Source organism: Equus asinus, chromosome 8, assembly GCF_041296235.1.
Source record: "Equus asinus isolate D_3611 breed Donkey chromosome 8, EquAss-T2T_v2, whole genome shotgun sequence".
NCBI classification, from domain to species: Eukaryota; Metazoa; Chordata; class Mammalia; order Perissodactyla; family Equidae; genus Equus; species Equus asinus.
Window position 1 is genome coordinate 69945988 of NC_091797.1, and position 19996 is coordinate 69965983.

The window sequence follows — 19996 nt, forward strand, 5'->3', positions numbered from 1 at the left end:
CTAAGAGTCAACCAATGAATGTCCTGCTCTGTAACACTATGCACAGAACATGCAATATTGTAGCAAACTTCCCAAATCACAAGTTATGTTCACTTATCTCTACTTTATATTCAAGCTAGACTCTAGAGGAAGCCATCAAGCAGCAGAATTTACTGCAGTTAGTGCTGGTGACTGCACGAGTCGCCTCCAGGAAGCACTCGCTCTGAACGATCTGAGGCCAGGAGCTGCCAACTCCCCTACGTTTATGTGGCTGACAGACCAACGTCCGAATGAATTATTTCCATGGTGAATTCACTATCTAACAAATTCTACAGTACTACCTCTTTTGCTGAAAATAAACCTTAGTAAAGGTTTTATTGGCACCTGAAGATTCAGCTCTTTGAATCTGGTATTAACTGCACAGGCCCTTCAGACGACAGCAGTCTACTTGACTTGAGAATTTCCTTCTGCCTACAGTTAAAGTTATGTTTTCTTCACACTGAAGACCTTTAATCCAGGTGAGGTCAAATTATATAAGTTTAAATATGGGGCACCAACAACACAATTCAATAGTAATTGCCATTATTATTTTGCATTTTCAGGGGTGAAGAAAGTATTTAATAAGCCCAGGAGATATTAAAAACCTTCAAGGTCCTTCAGCAGGAGAATAAGAGAGAACAAGGCTGAAAACTTCTTTCTCTCCCTTTTCCTAAGTTTTTCTTATCCACTCACTGTCTCCTTATCTCTGTTCTCAAGACTTCTGGCTTCACCACCTGGACTCAGCTAATTTTCAAGAGTTCCTAAAAGACTCCTTTTGGCCACGGTTTGTTTGGGGCAGGGTACTTACCTATTAGCTCTCTACAATATACAATCATGTACTGAAAGGAAAAAAATACAGTCAAACAAATAAAAAACTCACCCTTCTGACTGCCCCAAACACTTAAAAGCATTAATCATTTGGATCATGACACATTGTGTCTAAATATTTTCAAACCAAGAAAATCTTGAGACTATCCACACCAGAGAGAAGGAGGACAACCAATGGCTCTGCTAACGGGCTCTCATGTGACAGAGAGTGTTCCAGAAGATGAAAGTTCATTGCAACCACCTGTTCTATTTACTTCATTGTGACATCCAGAGAACCCAAGGTTTAAAAAAACTCCCCAAACGAGGAGGCTTGTTTCCCTGTCACTAACCTTATGGAATAGGAAAATCTGACTGATTCTGTAGTGATGCAAGAGTACCACATTTCTAAAGCTGAAAAACCACTGGAATGAATCAGTTTCAGACATGTATGAACATGTGACTTACGAATTTTAGCCCACTATTTAGAAGTGATCTCTCTTTTTGGCACATAAAATTTTCTTCTAGAAAAGCCTGTTAGTTAAAGTCTTCATCAGTGACCTGCAAGTAAAAAGTTTTGAATTTTTAATACTGTATTGAGGTTTTGGAGGTGTGTTACATAAAAACAGGTTCTAGAGAGTTCTGGGTGAAGAAAGTAAGTGGTTGAAGTGTGCGACCGGAACTGTGAGGTGGGAGAAGCGTGCAGAGGTACAGGGAGGGGGCCCGCAGACTCTGCACTGTCAGAAGGACGTCTCCCCTGGGTCCCTGACTGGGGGAAAAGACATTTGCTCTAGGCCATTTTTAGCATCTCACAAGAGAGCAGAGGATGGGTTTCCCAGAGAAAGCTGCACCTGGAAGGGAAGACAAAAGACCTCAGAGCAGGTGCAAACAGTGTCAAGGAGAAGGCTCCCATGGTGTTGAGGACAAAGGTCTGCATGGAGCTGCCAGCGTGGTGAGCAGGACAGACGAGAAGGGCAGGGCTCAGCGGCCCCACAGGCACAACATCACCATGGCCAAAGGCTCTGGAGGGGACCACCACACGGAGACAGCAAAGAGCTGAGTCTGGAAGGAAACAGAACCAGGCAACCTCTAGAGTTTTTTGAGCCACTGACGAATGTGGTGAGACAGGAATTCAATCGAGCACAAAGAAAAGGAAATAAAACCACCAATGAGATGGAAAGGGAGGGTACTGAGCAGGGTCAGTAACTGGGCTTGCCTCTTGCTTCTTGTGCAGCCCAGGAGAGCTCCAAGGTTTTTTACATTTGTAAACGGTTGAAAACAAAACAAAACAACAATATTTCATGATGTAAACATTCTATGAAATTCAAATTTCGGTGTCCATAAATCAAGTTCTACTGGAACTCAGCCACAGCCCTCTGTGTACAACGGTTGGGTGGCTTTCATGCTACCACAGCAGAGATGAGTCATGAGACAAAAGGCACGACCCACAAAGCCAAAGACATTTACACATTTACGTCTGGACCTTTACAGAAAGAGTCTGCCGACCCCTGCTGCAGCGTTTAGAAAGCAAACTGAGGACCAAAACAACACCACTGTAGACCCAGCACATTTTAGACTGCAAGGAACAGAACAGACGTGGCTAAAGAAACCAGCTCAGCAACACAGAAGGAGAAGATGCACAGAATCATGCTGAATGCTGGAGAGAAAAAGAGATTACAATCAAAGAGAAAATGACAGACACAGGAGGAAGAGATGGTTCAAAGTAAGGACATTGGTGTCTTCCAAGCAGGAGAGCCAACTAATGGAACAGAAAAGGTATTCAGAGGCAGAACAGAAAATAATTTCTCTGAAATGAGACATGAATCTTCGATTGAAAGGGTACACAGTAGATTCCAGGAAGATGGGAGTGTATGCTGATCAAGTCATTAGAATTCAGAGCGAAGAAAGAATTTTTTTTTTTTGAGGAAGATTAGCCCTGAGCCAACATCTGCTACCAATCCTCCTCTTTTTGCTGAAGAAAACTGGCCCTGAGCTAACATCTGTGCCCACCCTCCTCTACTCTACATGTGGGACGCCTACCACAGCATGGCTTACCAAGCAGTGCCATGTCCGCACCTGGGATCCGAAACGGTGAACCCCAGGCCACTGAAAAGGAATGTGTGCACTTAACCGCTGTGCCACTGGGCCGGCCCCTGAAGAAAGAATTCTTTAGGTGTCCAATCAGAAAAAGCAAGCCACCTAAGGGGTGAGAGTGGAGAAGATGAGGCTGGCCTCTCCCTTTCACAGCAACATTCAAATCCAGAAAACACTCAGCAGTGCTCCTAAGGTCTAGTCAGTGTGACTGACTATGTGTATTACTCTCGGCCAGGCTGCCGTTTACGTCAAGAGGCAACAGACAGACATTTCCAAACACGATGGATCTCAGAGAGTAGCACCCAGGAACAATTAATGAAAGTCAACCAACTAACAAACCCGCACAACTAGTCAGCGGCAAAAGTCAGACAGCCCCAGCTTCCCTGTGGCAGGAAGGACCATGTTAGATTCTAGTTTACAAAGGCCTCAGAGAAAGGAAATGCTACCCAAGAGTTTTATACCCAGACAAGCTTTCCTCTTTACACAAGGTTTGAAGGCAGGCATTTTTCAAGTATGCAAGAATTCATGAAATAGAACCCTTGTAAAACTTATCGGTTTATGCAATTCAAATGAACAAGAGATGAATCAGATAAAGAACTCAAATGGAGATGCTGTGGTGGCAAACTAATCCACAGAACTGAGACTAGTCAACAAGGAATTACAGCTGCAGAATAGGGCGTAAATGTTGCCTGTAAGCTCTCACAGTATAAACATACTTCTTTAAAAGAACCAGGAGTTGGGGCGGGGTGAGGGAAAGGAGGTATTTTAGGAGCACTTCATTTCCTCTAGTTTCACAGTTAATCAATTACATCTAAGATAAACACACAGCTTTAAAAAGAATTTACTGTTCCAACCTCTCTAATGTTCTAACTCTCAGTACTGAATTCTGTCTGGTGCTCAGCAACTGCTTCACTTTGATTTTTGATTCTAGGTTCTTCTGTTGAATTCAAGTAAAATTAAAAAGTTTATGTCCACTTACACATATTTCTATCTATACATCATACCACGACATAACGAGTATCTCTGTATTCTATAGATATGAGTTTCTCTTTTTCCCTACTTAGCAAAATTATCTCAGTTTTTTCCATTCTGTCAATGATGTTCACCTAATGTTAAAAATGGCTATTTCTGGGTAGTGGAATCTTGGGTAATATTTTACCTTCTTCCCTTTAGTTCTTATGACTCACAATAAAGTCATTTTTAAAAGGGTTTGGGAGGTAAGTAAAGCACTTCGAGGTCATGATTTTGCACAGAAAAAAAAAAGAGAGAGAAAATGCCAAAAACAACAGCAAAACCACATTTAGAAAACTGGGATAGAAGCAAGAAAATATCAAGTCTAGCCACATGATATGGTTTAATTTTACTTAAGCTATTTAAAGAATGAAACATTTAAAAAAACTGAGTTGGCGTTTTATTTTTAAAAAACCGCATGCTATAATAGCGAGTAGTATTTCAGTACTATTGCTCCCTGCACAATTAATTTTGTTTATTATACTCTTCTGCAAGGATTTATAGCTAAATAGCAGAAGGCAACTAAATAATAACAGATAAGAAAGGGCACGAAAAACAGTTCATTGTCAGGCTAATAAATTAAGTGAATTGTTAGTTTTACATTCTATATTTAAGGAGCTTCTAGAAAAAATTCTTTTAAAATACAAGGCTAGGCTGCCTAAATCTAGGAAAAATTCTGATCATTAGAAAGTAAATAACAAGGAATGACTGAGTACATTCTAAGAAGATTAAATGCTAAGCAATACAGAAGGACGGAGAAGCTCAGTGACCCAACCACCTCCAACGCGCACCAGAGGGGAGGCAGGCCAGCCTTTGTGGGGAAAACAGCTGTCATAGGGACCGCCTCAGCCTCAACACACTGAGAGCTGATAAAACAGTCTGGAGGTTGCATATTAAAATCACAGAATTAACTCAGGACAATGGTGTATAGTTTCACAATAAGCATCACGTAAATCTGTACTTTTTGCTGAGAAGCTGACAGCTACGGTATAAAAAGTCCAAGCAGTACAACTGGACGGCGGAAGGAGTCACTGCTCTCACCCTGAGCCTTGTTTTCGCAGATCCTCTGAGCGCACAGCTGTTACTAGTGTCCTCCCTGTCCTGTTAGAGACACTCTTACAAAAGCACAGCCACTTCCCTCCGCTTCTGGATTTAACACAAGTGGCCTCCTACCAAACCTACTCTTCTGCACCTCGCCCTTTCCCTCACGTGGGACAGGTCCTGGGCAGCATGCCGAGTGCACACGCACCTCTGGCTTCCTCTCGTTGGCTCCACACCCACTGTGAGCGTGCTCTAACGTTTACTCCCTCAGACCTCCACTGAAGGACAGACAGCACCTCAGTCTTTTGCTATTACTAAAAATCCGACTTATAATGAATATTCTTGTAGTTCTATCTTTACACACATATTTGCAGATCAAAGTAGAAATCCTGGGTCAAACGCACGTGCATTTTGGATTCTGATCTACACTGTCAGCCTGCCCTCCACACTGGGGTACAAATCAGTAACACGCGAGTGCCTGTCAACTTGCTCCTTCTTTGCTTATGTGACAGCTGAAAAACGGCATGTCACTGTGAGTTCCACCTGTATTTCTTTTATTTAATCTCTTTGAATTAAGAAATTCAAACTTGTATATATGAAATAACATTTCAACAGCCCAGAAACTTCGATTTATCCTAAAAGACTTACAATTTCAAAGAGTTCTTGTGTGCCCGCCTTTCTACTAGAATACAAAGTCTCATATGCTTAACATACTGGTTGCAGTTGGTTTAAATAAGACAGTGGATTTCACTTTCTCTGGAGGTTAGCTCCAAAGTCAGCATATACAATGCCATGTGAGTGCGTAGCAACCGGAAACCTTAAAACTATGGCCATTTTTACCTTTGTGAATTATTCCCAGTGTAGTTCATTTTTCTACTGGACTATTATCCCATGTGACTGTAAAAGCTGTTTGTATGTTAGACAGTTTTTTCTGCTTTCTCAACAGTTTTACTTTTCCAATTAGCTGAATATAATGCTGTCTGTCAGCTTAAACAGATGATTCTTTATCTGTTAAAGTATCCTTACTTTCCTGAGAATTTTCACCTCTGGCACTGAGACCTGGAAGTGATTGTGCTATTGGATAAGGCAAGGCTCTAACGTGATCTGCTTTGCAGACAGCTCTTCCTCGACACCACTCTCGCTGTGACGTCCCTCCTGCCAGTCTGCCCGTCTCCTTTCCAGGCACTTATGCTCGCTCTCCCTCTGAAGACTTGCTGGGTCTGTGCCGGGTGCGGGCAGAGAAGCCCCTCCTCTGTATAAGCTGGGCTTCTCACTCTTACCAGCAGTTTTTCTCTTAAACTATGTCTTCCAGTTAAATTTACTGTAATTATGTATTTAACTAAAATTAATGCAAATAGATGAAATTCAAGTGAAAAAAAAGAACTACTGTTTCTGTGAAAATGAAACTGAATCCTTTGGAAAGACTGAATAAAAGGCCAATTGCTTAAAAGAATCTGTTGTGGAACTAGAGGCGGGAGAAACGACTTGACACTTCTGTGTGAAGTGACGCAAAGTAAACGAGGACTCTGCTCTCAGGGTGCTAGTGCTCACCTCACCTCACCTCACCCAGACGGCGGGAAGGAGCGCTGCACGCTGACGCAGCTTTGCTGAGGACGCCCCGTCAGAGGCAGGGCTGTGGTCCCACGCACAAAGACAGGCCAACAGCACACGTTCATGTTTCAACTTAAAAGATAGCTCAGGCCCATATGTACGATTTTCAGAGGTGTTCTAATTGCATATTTTGTTCAAATCAGCAACTATTTAAGCTCTGAGAAGTCTTTACTATATCATCTCACTTTATTATCCGATAGGGCACATCTCCCTTTATTGTGGCTCTTTTTCAAATTCTTGCTTGCTTTTTTTTGGATAACCATAGATAAAAAGAAACATCTTTGAGACCTGAGCAGAGGCGTCTACATTCATCTCTGCTGGGCGTTACTGTGGTCTAGACCCAACTTCTAGCCCATGGCTCTTCCTGGAAACTCGGATCAGCCCATCTAACCATCCAGGCCACCTCTCCCACCCTGCGACTCCTGGATCCTGGAAGGCAGTTGTCATGGTGACCCTAAAGGCCAATGCTCATGGAGGGCACTCTCAAGGGGACGCCTGTTCTCCGGCAGGCACTGCCCCCTCCCCTCTTCAGAGCTGAGTTTCACAGGACGTCTGCACTCAGGTCTCCATTTCTGCACCACCCATTTGTAGTCCAGCTTTTGTCCTCCACCCTTTAACAAAACTGCTGTCACTTCCGGTAACAATGTGTTCACTGTGAAACTGGAATTGTACTTTAGAGCCCCCTTCCCTGGCCCTAGCTGACCATGGACTCCGTGGAGAAGCTCTGTGATGCCCTGCTGTCCCGCTGCCCCTGTGCCCAGGACTCCACCTGCATCCAGGCACCTATGAGCAGCACCTGTTTTGCCAATGTTTTGATGGACTGCCTTGTAATTTTACAGACTATGAATTCACTGCTGACATTTGTAAACTGTCCTTCTGGATTTCTTGCTTTTCTGGAAAATCTGGAATTTGGTTCCTGCCTTCTGGCACGGCCACAATCCACATCTAATCAGCCACGGGTTCTGTCAGCACTACTCCTTCATCTCTGCTGGGCTAGACAGGCTAGACATTAAGGCTGGCTCCCAATGCAGGGCGTTGGTCTAAAACCTAAACACCGGGCACCACCCCCAAACACCTTGTCCTACACGTGTCTGTCACTTTTGCACCATGTGAAGGAAAAGATGGATGTCAAAACAACTATTTTACTGAGGACAAGAGTGCTGGGACACTTCCTATTGCGGGTCATGTGTCAGGCAAAGAACCAAGACATCACATCTGTTGGCTGAACCACAGGGAATCAGGACATCACACTTGTGGAATGGCCTGCAGGGTTTGCACAGAGCAAGTGTGGGATTCTCCCAGGGGCAGAGGCTGTCATGGCTCACCTTGGCCTTCGGGGCCCTCAGTGGGCCATGGGAGGGACTGAGGTCAGTGCAGCTCCAGGAGCCCTGCAGTGAGCTCCCTGGAACCTGCCAACCCCTCTGATCTTCCACACTGCCATTACATCACACAGGACATCGTCACCAACCAGACCGTGGGATCTCACAGTAAAACCGCGTATCACAGAGCAGCTACTCTCAGCCTGCTCCACTGCTGGCTTGGTCCCCCCACCTGCCCCAGCCCTGTAGGGTCTGCAGACATATCACACCATTAGTGACCTAAGCATTTAACTGTATATTCACAGTGAGAAGCAGAATGAATAATCACGGGCATGGTCACCTTGCCCCGAACTCCTATCCCTTTCCCATGCAACAAAGGTTACAGCTTTAGCAATCTAGAGGATGTGCACTGCACTGAACTTACAGAAACTTAGACAGGTTTGAAAAAGGAAAGCTCGGACACTGGAGAGACGTTCCACTCAGCGAACTCACACCCTGGACTGATGTAAGATGGGAGCAGAATCTCCTGGTCACTCCTGCCTCCTGATTCATCTGTGTGGGCTTCTACACAATGATCCCCACCAGGAGTACAGGTGCTGTGAGTGACTTACAGACGGCCTCAGGGGTAGCCGCAAGGACAGACGCACGAGTACAGGCGTTATAAGTGACTTACAGAACGCCGTGGGGATAACCACGACTATGGGCGCTATGAGTGACTTACAAAATGCCTCTTGGGTAGCCGTGAATACGGCGCTATGACTGTCTTATAGAACACCTTGGGGATAGCCGCGAGCACAGGCACTATGAGTGACTTACAGAACGCCACGGGGTAACTGCCTTTCGTGATGTTTACAATATGCACTGACACTGGACCCCAATCACGAAGACGCAACTGCATGACACGACATCTGCTCTTTGATTTGAACATCTAAAGAAATTTGGTTTGACCTGATTTAATCGTTTAAAGAAACTACCTGAGTTCTTTAAGAGGTTTTTTTTTAGGACATACGCAGACATTCACTCAAGTAACTGATTTTTAAAGTCTAAAAATGTTAATTTAGCACATTGAAATTACACATAATTGCATGGCAGTGCTAGAAGGGAAGTGCAAAAGAACACTGTTAACATTTTTAACAAAAGCTTGGTCCTAAATAATGAGGAGCTTACATTTTAAAAGAGAATTAATCTCAGGCTGATTTTCCAATCTTTAACTGAAAATGACAAGCTTTATAGATGGATTCATTATATCAGATTTCCATGTGAAGCAGGCTGAACACATGAATTCCTGGGGCTTTGCCAAAGCTTCTTCTCTCATTCAATATTTAACCTCTGAATAAAACCACTTAAAAAAGACCTGATAATGAGCTCAAAATCAAATACTTTCAAATGACTTCTTGAATAGAACTTCAAAATTTGCCTTCTATTAATAATCTTTAAGTAATTAAAAAGACAAAACACTAGCAATCAGAGAGAATAAGTAAGAAGTGTAACTAATTCTGAGGGGGATATCATATGCTGTCTTAAGCTGTGTCTTTTTCAAGAAAGCAACCATGGCAGACAACACACCACGTCCACCAGTGTCCATTCTCCCCATTCCTCTTGACAGAACTTTGATTTTGTTTAGGGCAGCAGTGATGGGAAGACCATGTGACATGGTCCTGGCCCATGAGTTACAGGAAGTCACCAGGCATGACTTCTGGAGGGTTCTCTGAAGAGGGGCAGAGTCACCCAGCACCTGCTTTCTGCCATTGCCTTTCCTCTCCGTCCTGCTGAAACACAGAGCTGACGCTGGAGATGAAGCAGCCATCTTGCCAACATTAGGTGAGATGCAAAAGGACGAGGCCACATGCTAAGGAAGCCTAAAGAGGAAGACCCAAGGATCTGGGCTCCTCATGGCACCTCTACCAGACCCACACTGCCTGCTTCCCCGCCCTGTGACAGCCTGCTGGTTAAGCCCTGAAGCTTGCTGCAGGCTGGGGGGTGCACGGTGAGATACTCGCACACAGCGAGGTACTCACAGTCAGTGGTGTATTCCACCTGGGAGGGCTGCACGGCTCCGCCATCTGCTGTGGGTGGGGTGGGGGCGGGACTGTCAGTCTGGGCTTTACGGACCAGCGCCGCAAGGGGGTGATCCGGGTCCACCACCTTCAGAGGCTACGGAGAGAGAATGCACGGTCGCTCTATTTTCTGTATTCTGAGACACGCAGAACACTTCTGTGGCAAGAAGCCTCGGCTCAACTTTAGGAAACAGTGTATGCACCTCAGCAACCTCAGCACGTGCACACACGCACCTGCACACATGGAGGTCCTGACTGTGGCAAAGTACTCTAGCTAGTTGTGAGCTCCAGAGGAACTGGGTAAACAGATAACCTCAATCTTCCTAAAAACCAGTAAGGAAAGGAAGGAGAGATGATTAGACTAGACTGCTACTGATAAAAGTACGAGCGTCCAAATTCACTCAAAACTTGAAACTTTGTCCTTCTTTAAAGAAATTTCTGATTTTTAATCACCAACAGCTTTTGAAGTCCAATCAATCAACAATCATTCCTTGAAGGGCTCAGCCACACTACATGACTGTTGAAATGATATGCTTAAGTCTAACAGACTCCTGTTTTTTATTTCACAAAACCCAGTATGAGTGGTGTGAATTAACCACAGGACAATGATGAGTGACTCCTTTATAGTAAGGATGAGGAGAAGATCAGAAGAAAAAGTTTATGCTTTCAGGTAACATATTCTGTTACCTGTGAAGGTAACGAATTATTTCAAGCAGCACTGAACAGCTGTAAAATCTAATCCTATTATAATGAAATCTACATGACAAAACAATTTCCCAGTCTTAACTGACATTCTCCTATTCTAAATATCCCAAATGGTAAAATTACGGTAAAATAAAAATAACACACTCATGAATTTTATAAAATGAGAATATGTAAGAAATAAACGAAGCAAACCCTTTGCCACCAAGCTAAAAACAAAAATGCAAATGATACCTCAATGACGATAAAATAAGATACAGCTATCATACAGAAGAAATGCCTAATAATTTTACAAAATTAAATTAGCTGTTTGGTTACTGCATAAAAAATACAGTTCAATAAAGAGATAAAAACCTTCATTAGCTCTTCTAGGCGGTTACACTTCTTGGAAGCAAAGAGAGACGGGTGCAGGTAACTGCCGTCGTCTTCGTCATCGTCATCTTCATTGTCAGAGCTGACCCCTGACTCTGAAAGCACAAGTGCATTTCACGATTTTGGCGTATAGGAAGAGACAAGACACAAATAAACTATGTAAAAACCGAGAAGCAGACAAAGGCAGAGCTACATGTAGTCATTTCTCGGTTATCTGTCCCAAAAACACCTTTGAAAATCTCCCCTGTAACGTGGCCACCCAAGGTGTCCAGCAGAAAGTCAGGAGGAAGAAAGGAGCACAACCTGGCCCTGCAGCAAACTCCCCCCAGAGCTCCCTAGTTGGGAGACACTGTATAGTTTAATTTTTAGAAAAAGGCAAAAATCTTACTGATTATGAAAGGTAAAACAACAGGAATAGTTTTAAAAACCAGAACAATCATAGAAAAGATACAATCTGTAGTAAGATTTATATGACTGACTTTGAAAATCATGTTTCAACCGAAGAGAGAAAAATTCAACGGCAGACACAGAGACTGTTGCTCTCAATGTTATTGACGAGAGTTGACTGGCCTTTGTAGCAAGCATCCAAATTTAGACACCGTCATAAAAACGACAGCTTAACATAGAGATGGGTAAAAAAACAGTACAAGTGATCTGTGGAGGAGTATGATTCCACTCCAGGCCCTAGGCCTGGAGCAAGGGTATTGCTGCAATAACCCACTGAGCACGAGTCCCCGTTTGCTCTACAGAAAGTGAATCAGCCAAAATGACAGGAAACACTTCCAACCAGATGATTATGCTCTGAGGGCATCAATATACACATATATATTTATTGAGGAAGACTGGCCCTGAGCTAACATCCGTGCCCATCTTCCTCTACTTTACATGGGATGCCGGCCACAGCATGGCTGGATGAGTGGTGCATAGGTCCATGCCTGGGATCTGAACCTGTGAACCCCAAGCTGCCCGCGAAGCAGAACGTGTGAATGTAACCTCTGCACCACGCGGTGGGCCCGAGGGCATCAATATTTCACTACATTTCACCCATCTATAAAACGTTAATTAAGAATCTAACGTATTTTCAAGACTTATCAAGAAAAGTTTTATACTGTACCACGTGCACCAGCAGGGTTAACCATCATGCCTTAAGGGCAAGATTTCACAAACATTCTGGAAACTCTAAAGTGCAGACTTCAACCCGGTATCCATAACAATGACTGTCGTTATACTTTCCCAGAGTTGCCCCGCCCCCCCCCCCCCCCCAGGCGCAGAGTCTGAACAGGACAGACAGGGTCACATACTCTTTTTGTCCTCGTTTCTGTTTTCTGCCAGTACCGTGTATCGTCCTTCTTTCATAGCTTTCTGGATGAATTTGTAGTAGGGGTTGAGGTAGTGATCAAAACGTAGAAAGTCAAATTGAGAGTTTCGGGCCTGCTTGGCTTTCAGCATGATTTCAAACTGTGCTCCCTGTTTGCATACGAAGTTGGCGGTGCGCTCAATGATAGCATGCATTTTGGCTGTTGGTGGCTACGAGAAAACACACACATTCACATTATCCTCTTTTCCACTAGCCACATGACGTAAAACATAGAAATAACGCTGGTTTTACTGTCAATTATAAGAAACAAGAGACATTTCAATGGGAAGAGTCCAGTTTGAACAGATTCTGGCCCTGCCCCTGGTTACGTGACACTCAGTCTATTTCTGAATTTCACAGTATTTTGTGGGGAGGAAATTCACCTTCCGAGGCAGGCCATTCCAGCTTTGTGGAACGGATGGGAGGCACTCTCTTTTTTGCACCAAATCAACATATTTCCATATAACAGGGGTCCTTAACCGGGTTCTGTGATAGGATTCAAGGGGTTGTAAATCCTCGGAAATTGTATGCAAATTTTGCATATATGTAAGTATTTTTCTGTGGAGAGGGGCACACATTTCAACAACTTTCTCAAGGATCTAAGAATCACTCCTCTTTCCTTTTTCTTAGCTGGGGCTTTTTTTTTTTCCCCAACAGAAGTGTTGTATTTTTTTTTTAAGACTGGCCCTGAGCTAATATCTGTTGCCAATCTTCTTGCTTTTTTTTTCTTCTCCCCAAAGCCCCCCAGTACACAGCTGTACATTCTAGTTGTAGGTCCTTTCGGTTCTGCTATGTGGGACACTGCCTCAGCATGGCTTGACGAGGCGCTAGCTCGGTGCCCAGGACCTGAACCAGAACTTGTGAACTTAACCACTCGGCCATGGGGCTGGCCCCGGGGGCTAGTTTTTATAGCTTGGCAAAGAGCCCTTTGAACATCTGAAGAAAGCCACATGCTCATGTTCTGTACCTAAACTCTTCCTCACCACATTCTTCCTTCCTATTCCCCATAAGACCCAGCTCATGGCTCCAGTTCATCGACATTCCCATTGAAAGTAAAGTCCCATAGAGAAGCCCATCTGGGTGTGGTCTGGCCAGAGCAGGGAGGGTCTCACTTTCAACTGGGAGGTGAGTCATCCTGCTGCCTTGTTTATTACTGGGAGCCAAGCCCTGCCTCTTCCCTGCACAGGCTCCTGATACGCGCTTAGCACTTCCTACCCACAATGGAACTGTCAGACCCAAAGCTGGAAGCCATACATCTAAAATACTTTTAATATCAACAAAGAGATTAACACTAGAAAATTACATGCAAATAAAGCGGGAAATTATTCTCATTAAAAATGGGGACTTAAGAATTCAAGATGCTTACTGCAATTTCAGGGCCACATCCTTCATAAAATAAACACCTTAATTCCCAGATTTAATTCCTGAATTAATAACATCCTTTGCACTTAAATAGGATAAATGCCTAAAATTAATGTTATTTACTGATCCCAAAATAAACTAGATTGCATGATAAAGGCCCACTGTGCACTGAAGTATGAATCCTGATACAGATTTTCATTGGCTTTGGCCAAAAAGCAAGATTAACTTTTGAAATACTGTATTCCATATACACGTCAATTATTTATCTATTTTTTTTCTGCTTTTTCTCCCCCAAATGTCCCCAGTACATAGTTGTATATTTTTTAGTTGCAGGTCCTTCTAGTTGTGGCACGTGGGATGCCGCCTCACCATGGCCTGATGAGCGGTGCCATGTCCGCTCCCAGGATTCAAACCCATGAAACCATGGGCCACTGAAGCGGAGCACGTGAATTTAACCACTTGGCCACAGGGCTGGCCCCCACATGTCAATTATTAATGATCACGTCAGAATATTGATCCTTAAAGGAAAATAAGATTATCCCCCTCAGTAGAGGCATTCTGACCAAACCAATCTGTTGGTCTAAAATTTCTTAAAAGGAGGCCCATTTATGCTGTAATATTACGGCTCTAGGGGTTAAAAAGTAATAATGATTATAGAAAAACAAAGCACCGTATGAACATCCTTCAAGATCTCCTACCAGAGCCAGTGGATATGAGATAAAAACGCTTGGTTTGGAAAAACTATTCTTTGCTGTCTTTATCATTTAAGTTTTAGATAAATCCTTTTCTACTTTAGAACATCTTGTTTATTTCTACTATAAAATGGAATCTTAAGGATACAGGCAACATAGAAATACGCATGTGTTACAAAGACTGACTGATAAAGGGGAAAATGCTGTTCTAATTTAAACCCAATGGGAAAGGCTTTAAGAAAGTGACTGAACCCAAGAAAGTGGGCTAACACCTTCCTGTTCCTACAAAATGCAATTAATGCAGCCCTACAAACTCCAGAGCAGGCACTGGGAAATGGGAGACTATGAGGAAACCGTGTGAGGTTTCCTCAGAGCTTTGGAAAATGCTGGAGCTCAGATGCCTGGAGCCGGAGACCAGAACCAGGCGGCCCAGGATGGAAGGTGGGGTGAATACAGGAGGGACCCCTGGAGCAGCTGGGCAAGCCCTCTCCCCTGTGATCAGAGGAGAAAAACTAATGCCTATTTCACTTAGAGTCCAAAATAATTATCAGATCAAGTCATAATTCAATTGCAAAAACAAAATTATAGAAGTAATAGCAGGAAATATTGGAAAATAGTTTTAACAGGGGTGGGAAAGGTCTTTTGAAACAAGATTCAAAATCTGACACCATAAAGGAACATAGTGACTCCACAGGAATGGAAGAGCAAATCAAGTTTCTTTTTCCTCCCCACCCTTACACCCCGTGGCAATCCAGCACCTTAATTTATGGTGAAAATAATGCTCTAATCAGAAGGACATTCAGTAAAGCCTAACTTCAGTGGCTCAGAGCTCTGGGGCAGCCACTCGGCGGGAACTGCAGGCCTGACCCTTACATGCCTAACGAGGGACAGCTGCCCCAAACCGCTCTGAACCTCAGCATCTGGAGGTTCATCTGGAACTTCCCACCATCTGGAAACGGGACAACCACTGTATCTCCTTCACAGAGGTACTGGTATTGTGAGGACTCAGTGAGAATGTGAGTAAAGCACTTTGCACAGCAACTGGGGCACAGTACGTGTTCAACAGATGGTTATCTTATGTTGTTGTTATTAATCTAACAGACAGAAACACTGCATGTGATGGCAATTATATATTGAATCCTTCTCCCCTTTTTCCTTTTGTCCATAAAATGTGTTTAAATGAGCACGTTTCCCTTAGAAATGCATTCTAATGGGTCTGTTGAGCAGCAGCACTTCTGGCCCTCACGGGTGACCTGAGTGAAAGGTGAGATGCTACAAAACAGGCAGGTCCATGCAACCCCGTGCACCTGCAAGCATTATTTGTGGAAGCAACGTTTGGGCTCAGGATTCAACCTGTGCCACCTGTGGAGTCTCTGGTGGGTGAGAGACACTCTCTATCTTCCCAGCAGTGCTCCAGGTGTGCGCCAGGTGTGGGGGACACCAACACGACCCAACTCAACCAGGGATGGAGCAGAATACACCCAGAAACAGGCTCAGGCATGTGCAGAACTCAGGAGGTGACACAGATGGGCATTCAGGTCCCTGGGAAAGGAAGTGATGACTGAAGACATGATGTCGGGTCAAACGACGCTGGGCTACATACTCGGGGAAAAAAAAGGTTCTTACTTCCCATGAAACACAAATTATACACCACAGAGTCTCTATGAGAAACTAAAATAAAGACGTGAGGTCACCTCAGGGGCTCAGGTCTAGAGGCCCAGCAGACACGGACTCAGGAGGGAGGGCTGTGTGGGGTTCATTGAGGAGGACAGCCCCAGAGGTGCCAGTCTCCAGCAGATGCCAACATGTGCCTCCCAGAGTGCTGGAATTTCTAACTACTCCTTACTCTTCACACAAAACCTCCTGAGGTCTAATCCAAAAGTCTAGTTTAAAAACCAAGGAGAATTCCTCTAAAGCACCTACTCTCTTTACCAAGCGCCCCACCTGCCATGGCCAGCAGTTAGAGCAACTCCTGCCCACTAAAGGCAGCAACTGTCCATCTAAACACAAGCCAGCAATTTCAGCCTTTAGTCACCCAAGCAGAATGAACGATGAGAACACCTCTGTCTTCTACATGTTCTCCACTAATGTGGACACCACAGTGTATAATTTATACCATGAACCACTGCCCCCAAATCACAATAATTGTGAAGAATGAAATACTGACACTATCATAAAGGAAAAGAAAGCTGCACGTCAGCAACCTAATAAGCACTCAAATACAGTTTCTACATAATTCAAACAATTTCCTACTAAAGAGGCCGTTCCATAATACTTTTGGAAGACACGCTTCAACATTAAGAGAGCAAATCACTAGACACTGGGCTGACTTTGCTCTCCAATGGGCAGGGAATATTTTCAGGTCTGGTAAACCATTAAACAGCTTAGTGATGCTTACTTTAGCTGAGAATACAAGCCATTAAATATTTTAATGGGAAATAAATAAGGTAACAAAATATTACACCTCTACATTTATATTTGCATAAAAGTAAAAAAATAATCTTCCATATCAAAAATAAATAAAATTCCATACAGTCAACCTCAAATAAAAGTCTTTAGCATTAAACATAGGTAAGGGAGCAACCCATTTACAACGGGTCTGCCACACAGCATAAACAATATATTCCAGAACAAGTAGGAATACAATACACAACAATACATAGAAAATATTTTAACATAAGTCTTAGGCTACCAAATCTTCAGTAAAATTTTCAGCTCAAACTATAGCAAACTAATCAATGGTGGAAACGGGGGGAAGCAAACACAAGTAGTAATTCCACTTGGCAAAATCCACAGAACTTCTTACTCATATTTGTAAGAAAAAAGAGGAAGGAAAGGAGAGGCTACGCAAATGAGTGAGTGAAGGAAGGAAAGGGCAGAGACAGGAATTAACAGGCTACTCTGCTATCTCCTGTCATCACATCAAAATGAAGGACAGGGGCTGGCCCGGTGGGGGAGTGGTTAAGTTTGTGCTCTGCTTCGGCAGTCTGGGGTTCACAGGTTCAGATCCTGGGCACAGACCTACACACCACTCATCAGGCCATGCTGTGGCAGCATCCCACACACAAAAGAGAGGAAGACTGGCACAGATATTGGTTCAGGGCCAATCTTCCTCACCCCACCTCCCCCTCAAAAAAAAGTAAAAGAAAAAAAGGACAGGAACCATCAAATCCAGGCTGAGCTGGATCAGGGTGGTAGCAAGTGAGGGTGGGGAGAACGTAAGAGACTCTTCCTGGGGGCAGTTTGCAGCATTCACCGTATATCCAAAGATTCAGTGTGCAGGAGACAAACAAGAACCTGGAATATCTGCATCCACAGCTCTTGCAATCCAGTTAGGAAAACTCCAAAAAAGAAACTTTACAATGAGCACAAATAGCCCTCCCAAGTATGTACACAACAAAAGTATTTTACATATCCCTAATAAACACAAAAAACGCCCATAAAGCATGGTGACTCCTGATGACACAACAATAAAGACGAGGGGTTTGAGTCCCTGCCTGCCATTTTCAAGCCAAATTCTTCACTTGTCTCCATCTGAATGGGGAGAGTAACAGCAGCTACCTTAGGGGTTATGAGCATTATACGTGGAAAGCTCTCAATGAGGCCCATTATAATTTACCTTAACAGGATGTGGCCGAAATGGTGGGGTGAGCTCAATGTGACTTAGAGACTCAGCTGTGCTGACAACCGGTGGCCGAGGACTCAGACCAGGAGGAATCCACCCAGGATTTCCCCATGGGGGCAAGGGCCTCCTGGAGACGCCACAGGCCCAGTGACAACGGAGAGGAAAAGAGGGTGGAAAATTGAGCACCAAGAACACAGAAGGTAAAGCAACCTGCCCTAAGTGTCCACCAAACCACTCCAGAAAAGCCAGAGCAAAGCCACTCTCCATGTCCAAACATGGCTATCAGCCTACACACCAGTAGTTCTGACTCGGGTTCTCCATGCTGGTAAAACTGGGGATTCAACCCTATGATCTCTGAGAGCCAGCTCCTCAAGTCGCTGGTGCTCTGGCGTAGTGATTTTGCTTTAATTACTCCCCTTTTCTTTACAGGAAAATAGGCAGGGGCTGATTTTCTCTCTATTAACTCTGAAATGATTTTACAGCATTACATACCTCACACTTATAATTACCATGGGCTGTCACACAAGTAGCAACTCATGATACACAGTGACATGAATGACCGTATTGTGAAGGAGAAACACACATACCAGCTCCACGTCAGGCGGGACATTCAATCCTAAAGGGGCAATGAAAGGCTCCTCGTTTTCCTCTAAATTTTCAGCCTCATTTTTTTCTGTATAAAAAGAAAACATAACACTTCAGAACAACGGCTAGGAAAGCTGGTGCCCGCCAATAATAAGCAACCATGAGGGGAGCAGTGACTGGCATTAGCTGGTTCTTGACCTCTCCACCCATCATTACCTCTAGAAACACCTTCCAGTTTGCTGTTCTATTCCACCACATGAAAGCACAGTCACTTCATCAAACCCCAGAGGCGGGTGGTGCAGTCGAAGAGTGTGCACCTGGGGCAGATGATAGCTAGCTCTGGGACCCCAGGCAAGTACTCCCACTGCTCCCCACCTCAGTTAGATCCTCCCTACAAACGCAGTAGCAGCATCCACTCCCAGGGCCATGTGGTGAGGTTTTGGTGAGACAATGCGTGTGAGCATCTCCACCATGATGCTCTGCACTTAGCAGTTCTCCTTCTCTGCAGCCTCTCTGACCTGTGCATGTGTTTACCTGGTACTGCTGAGATCTCCCCTCACACTGTCTCTGTGGATTCCCAAGTGCCAGGCAGAGCACACGGCACAGCTCAATTCCGAGATAAATGATTTTCACCATTGAATTGTAAAATCTCTGAGACCTCGCCACCCAAGCAAACTACCTCTCTTTCACAAATCACCAGACGTATTTTTTCCATTTCCATTTATTCATTTACAATTCATTTAACAAACATTTGTCTACTATGTATTAGACAAGGCACTACACATTATACCTTTCTGAATTCTCAGGCACTTACATACATCTCAATCACTCAGGTGATCACCAATTTAAAAGGACACCGTGAAATGTACAAAAGTATAGTAAAAAATTTATGAAAGTTAACATTTTTAAGGATTTCAACATCTACATAGGTTTTTCTTTTAAAAAAGGTGACTAAGTAAACAAACATTAAATCTTCATCAAAACAAATGTTTCCATCATACACAACGAAGTCTCTTGAAGAGATGAACAATTTCAAAGGTCTGCTATCAAACCTACTTCTTCTGTGAAGCCAGAGGAATTTTAAGCATGTTTCATCACACATAAAAACCTGGGTATTGCAGTGTGATAAAATACAGGTTGATTATAAATTCCTATTAAGAGTTATTTAACAGAGTCCCACTTGTTTCTGCTAAGCACCCTTGTTCTCTCCTAAGAACCAGAGATTTACTACGGCCTGAAAACTCCCTGTTGTCAACAACCCCATTTTTCAGCTCCAATAACCAAATGACACAGTGCAAGTGGAAGATATTAGAAATGGCAGTTTGCAACATGCCAAGTAACAACTT

General features: G+C 43.8%; 1 protein-coding gene across 5 annotated transcripts in view; it reads right to left on the reverse strand.

The window, feature by feature from the left end:
* SFSWAP (splicing factor SWAP) overlaps positions 1-19996 on the reverse strand; it is a 79264-nt gene that overhangs the window by 52506 nt on the left and 6762 nt on the right. For all 5 annotated transcript variants that reach the window (XR_011505287.1, XM_070515824.1, XM_014861088.3 and 2 more), the window contains exons 4-7: positions 18653-18738; positions 12331-12556; positions 11012-11124; positions 9917-10052 (exon numbers count right to left, since the gene is read on the reverse strand). Coding sequence is in view for 4 of the 5 variants with exons in the window: in XM_070515824.1 (XP_070371925.1) it covers positions 9917-10052; positions 11012-11124; positions 12331-12556; positions 18653-18738 (561 nt within the window). In the remaining variant the exon portion in view is untranslated. The remainder of the gene's footprint in view (positions 1-9916; positions 10053-11011; positions 11125-12330; positions 12557-18652; positions 18739-19996) is intronic.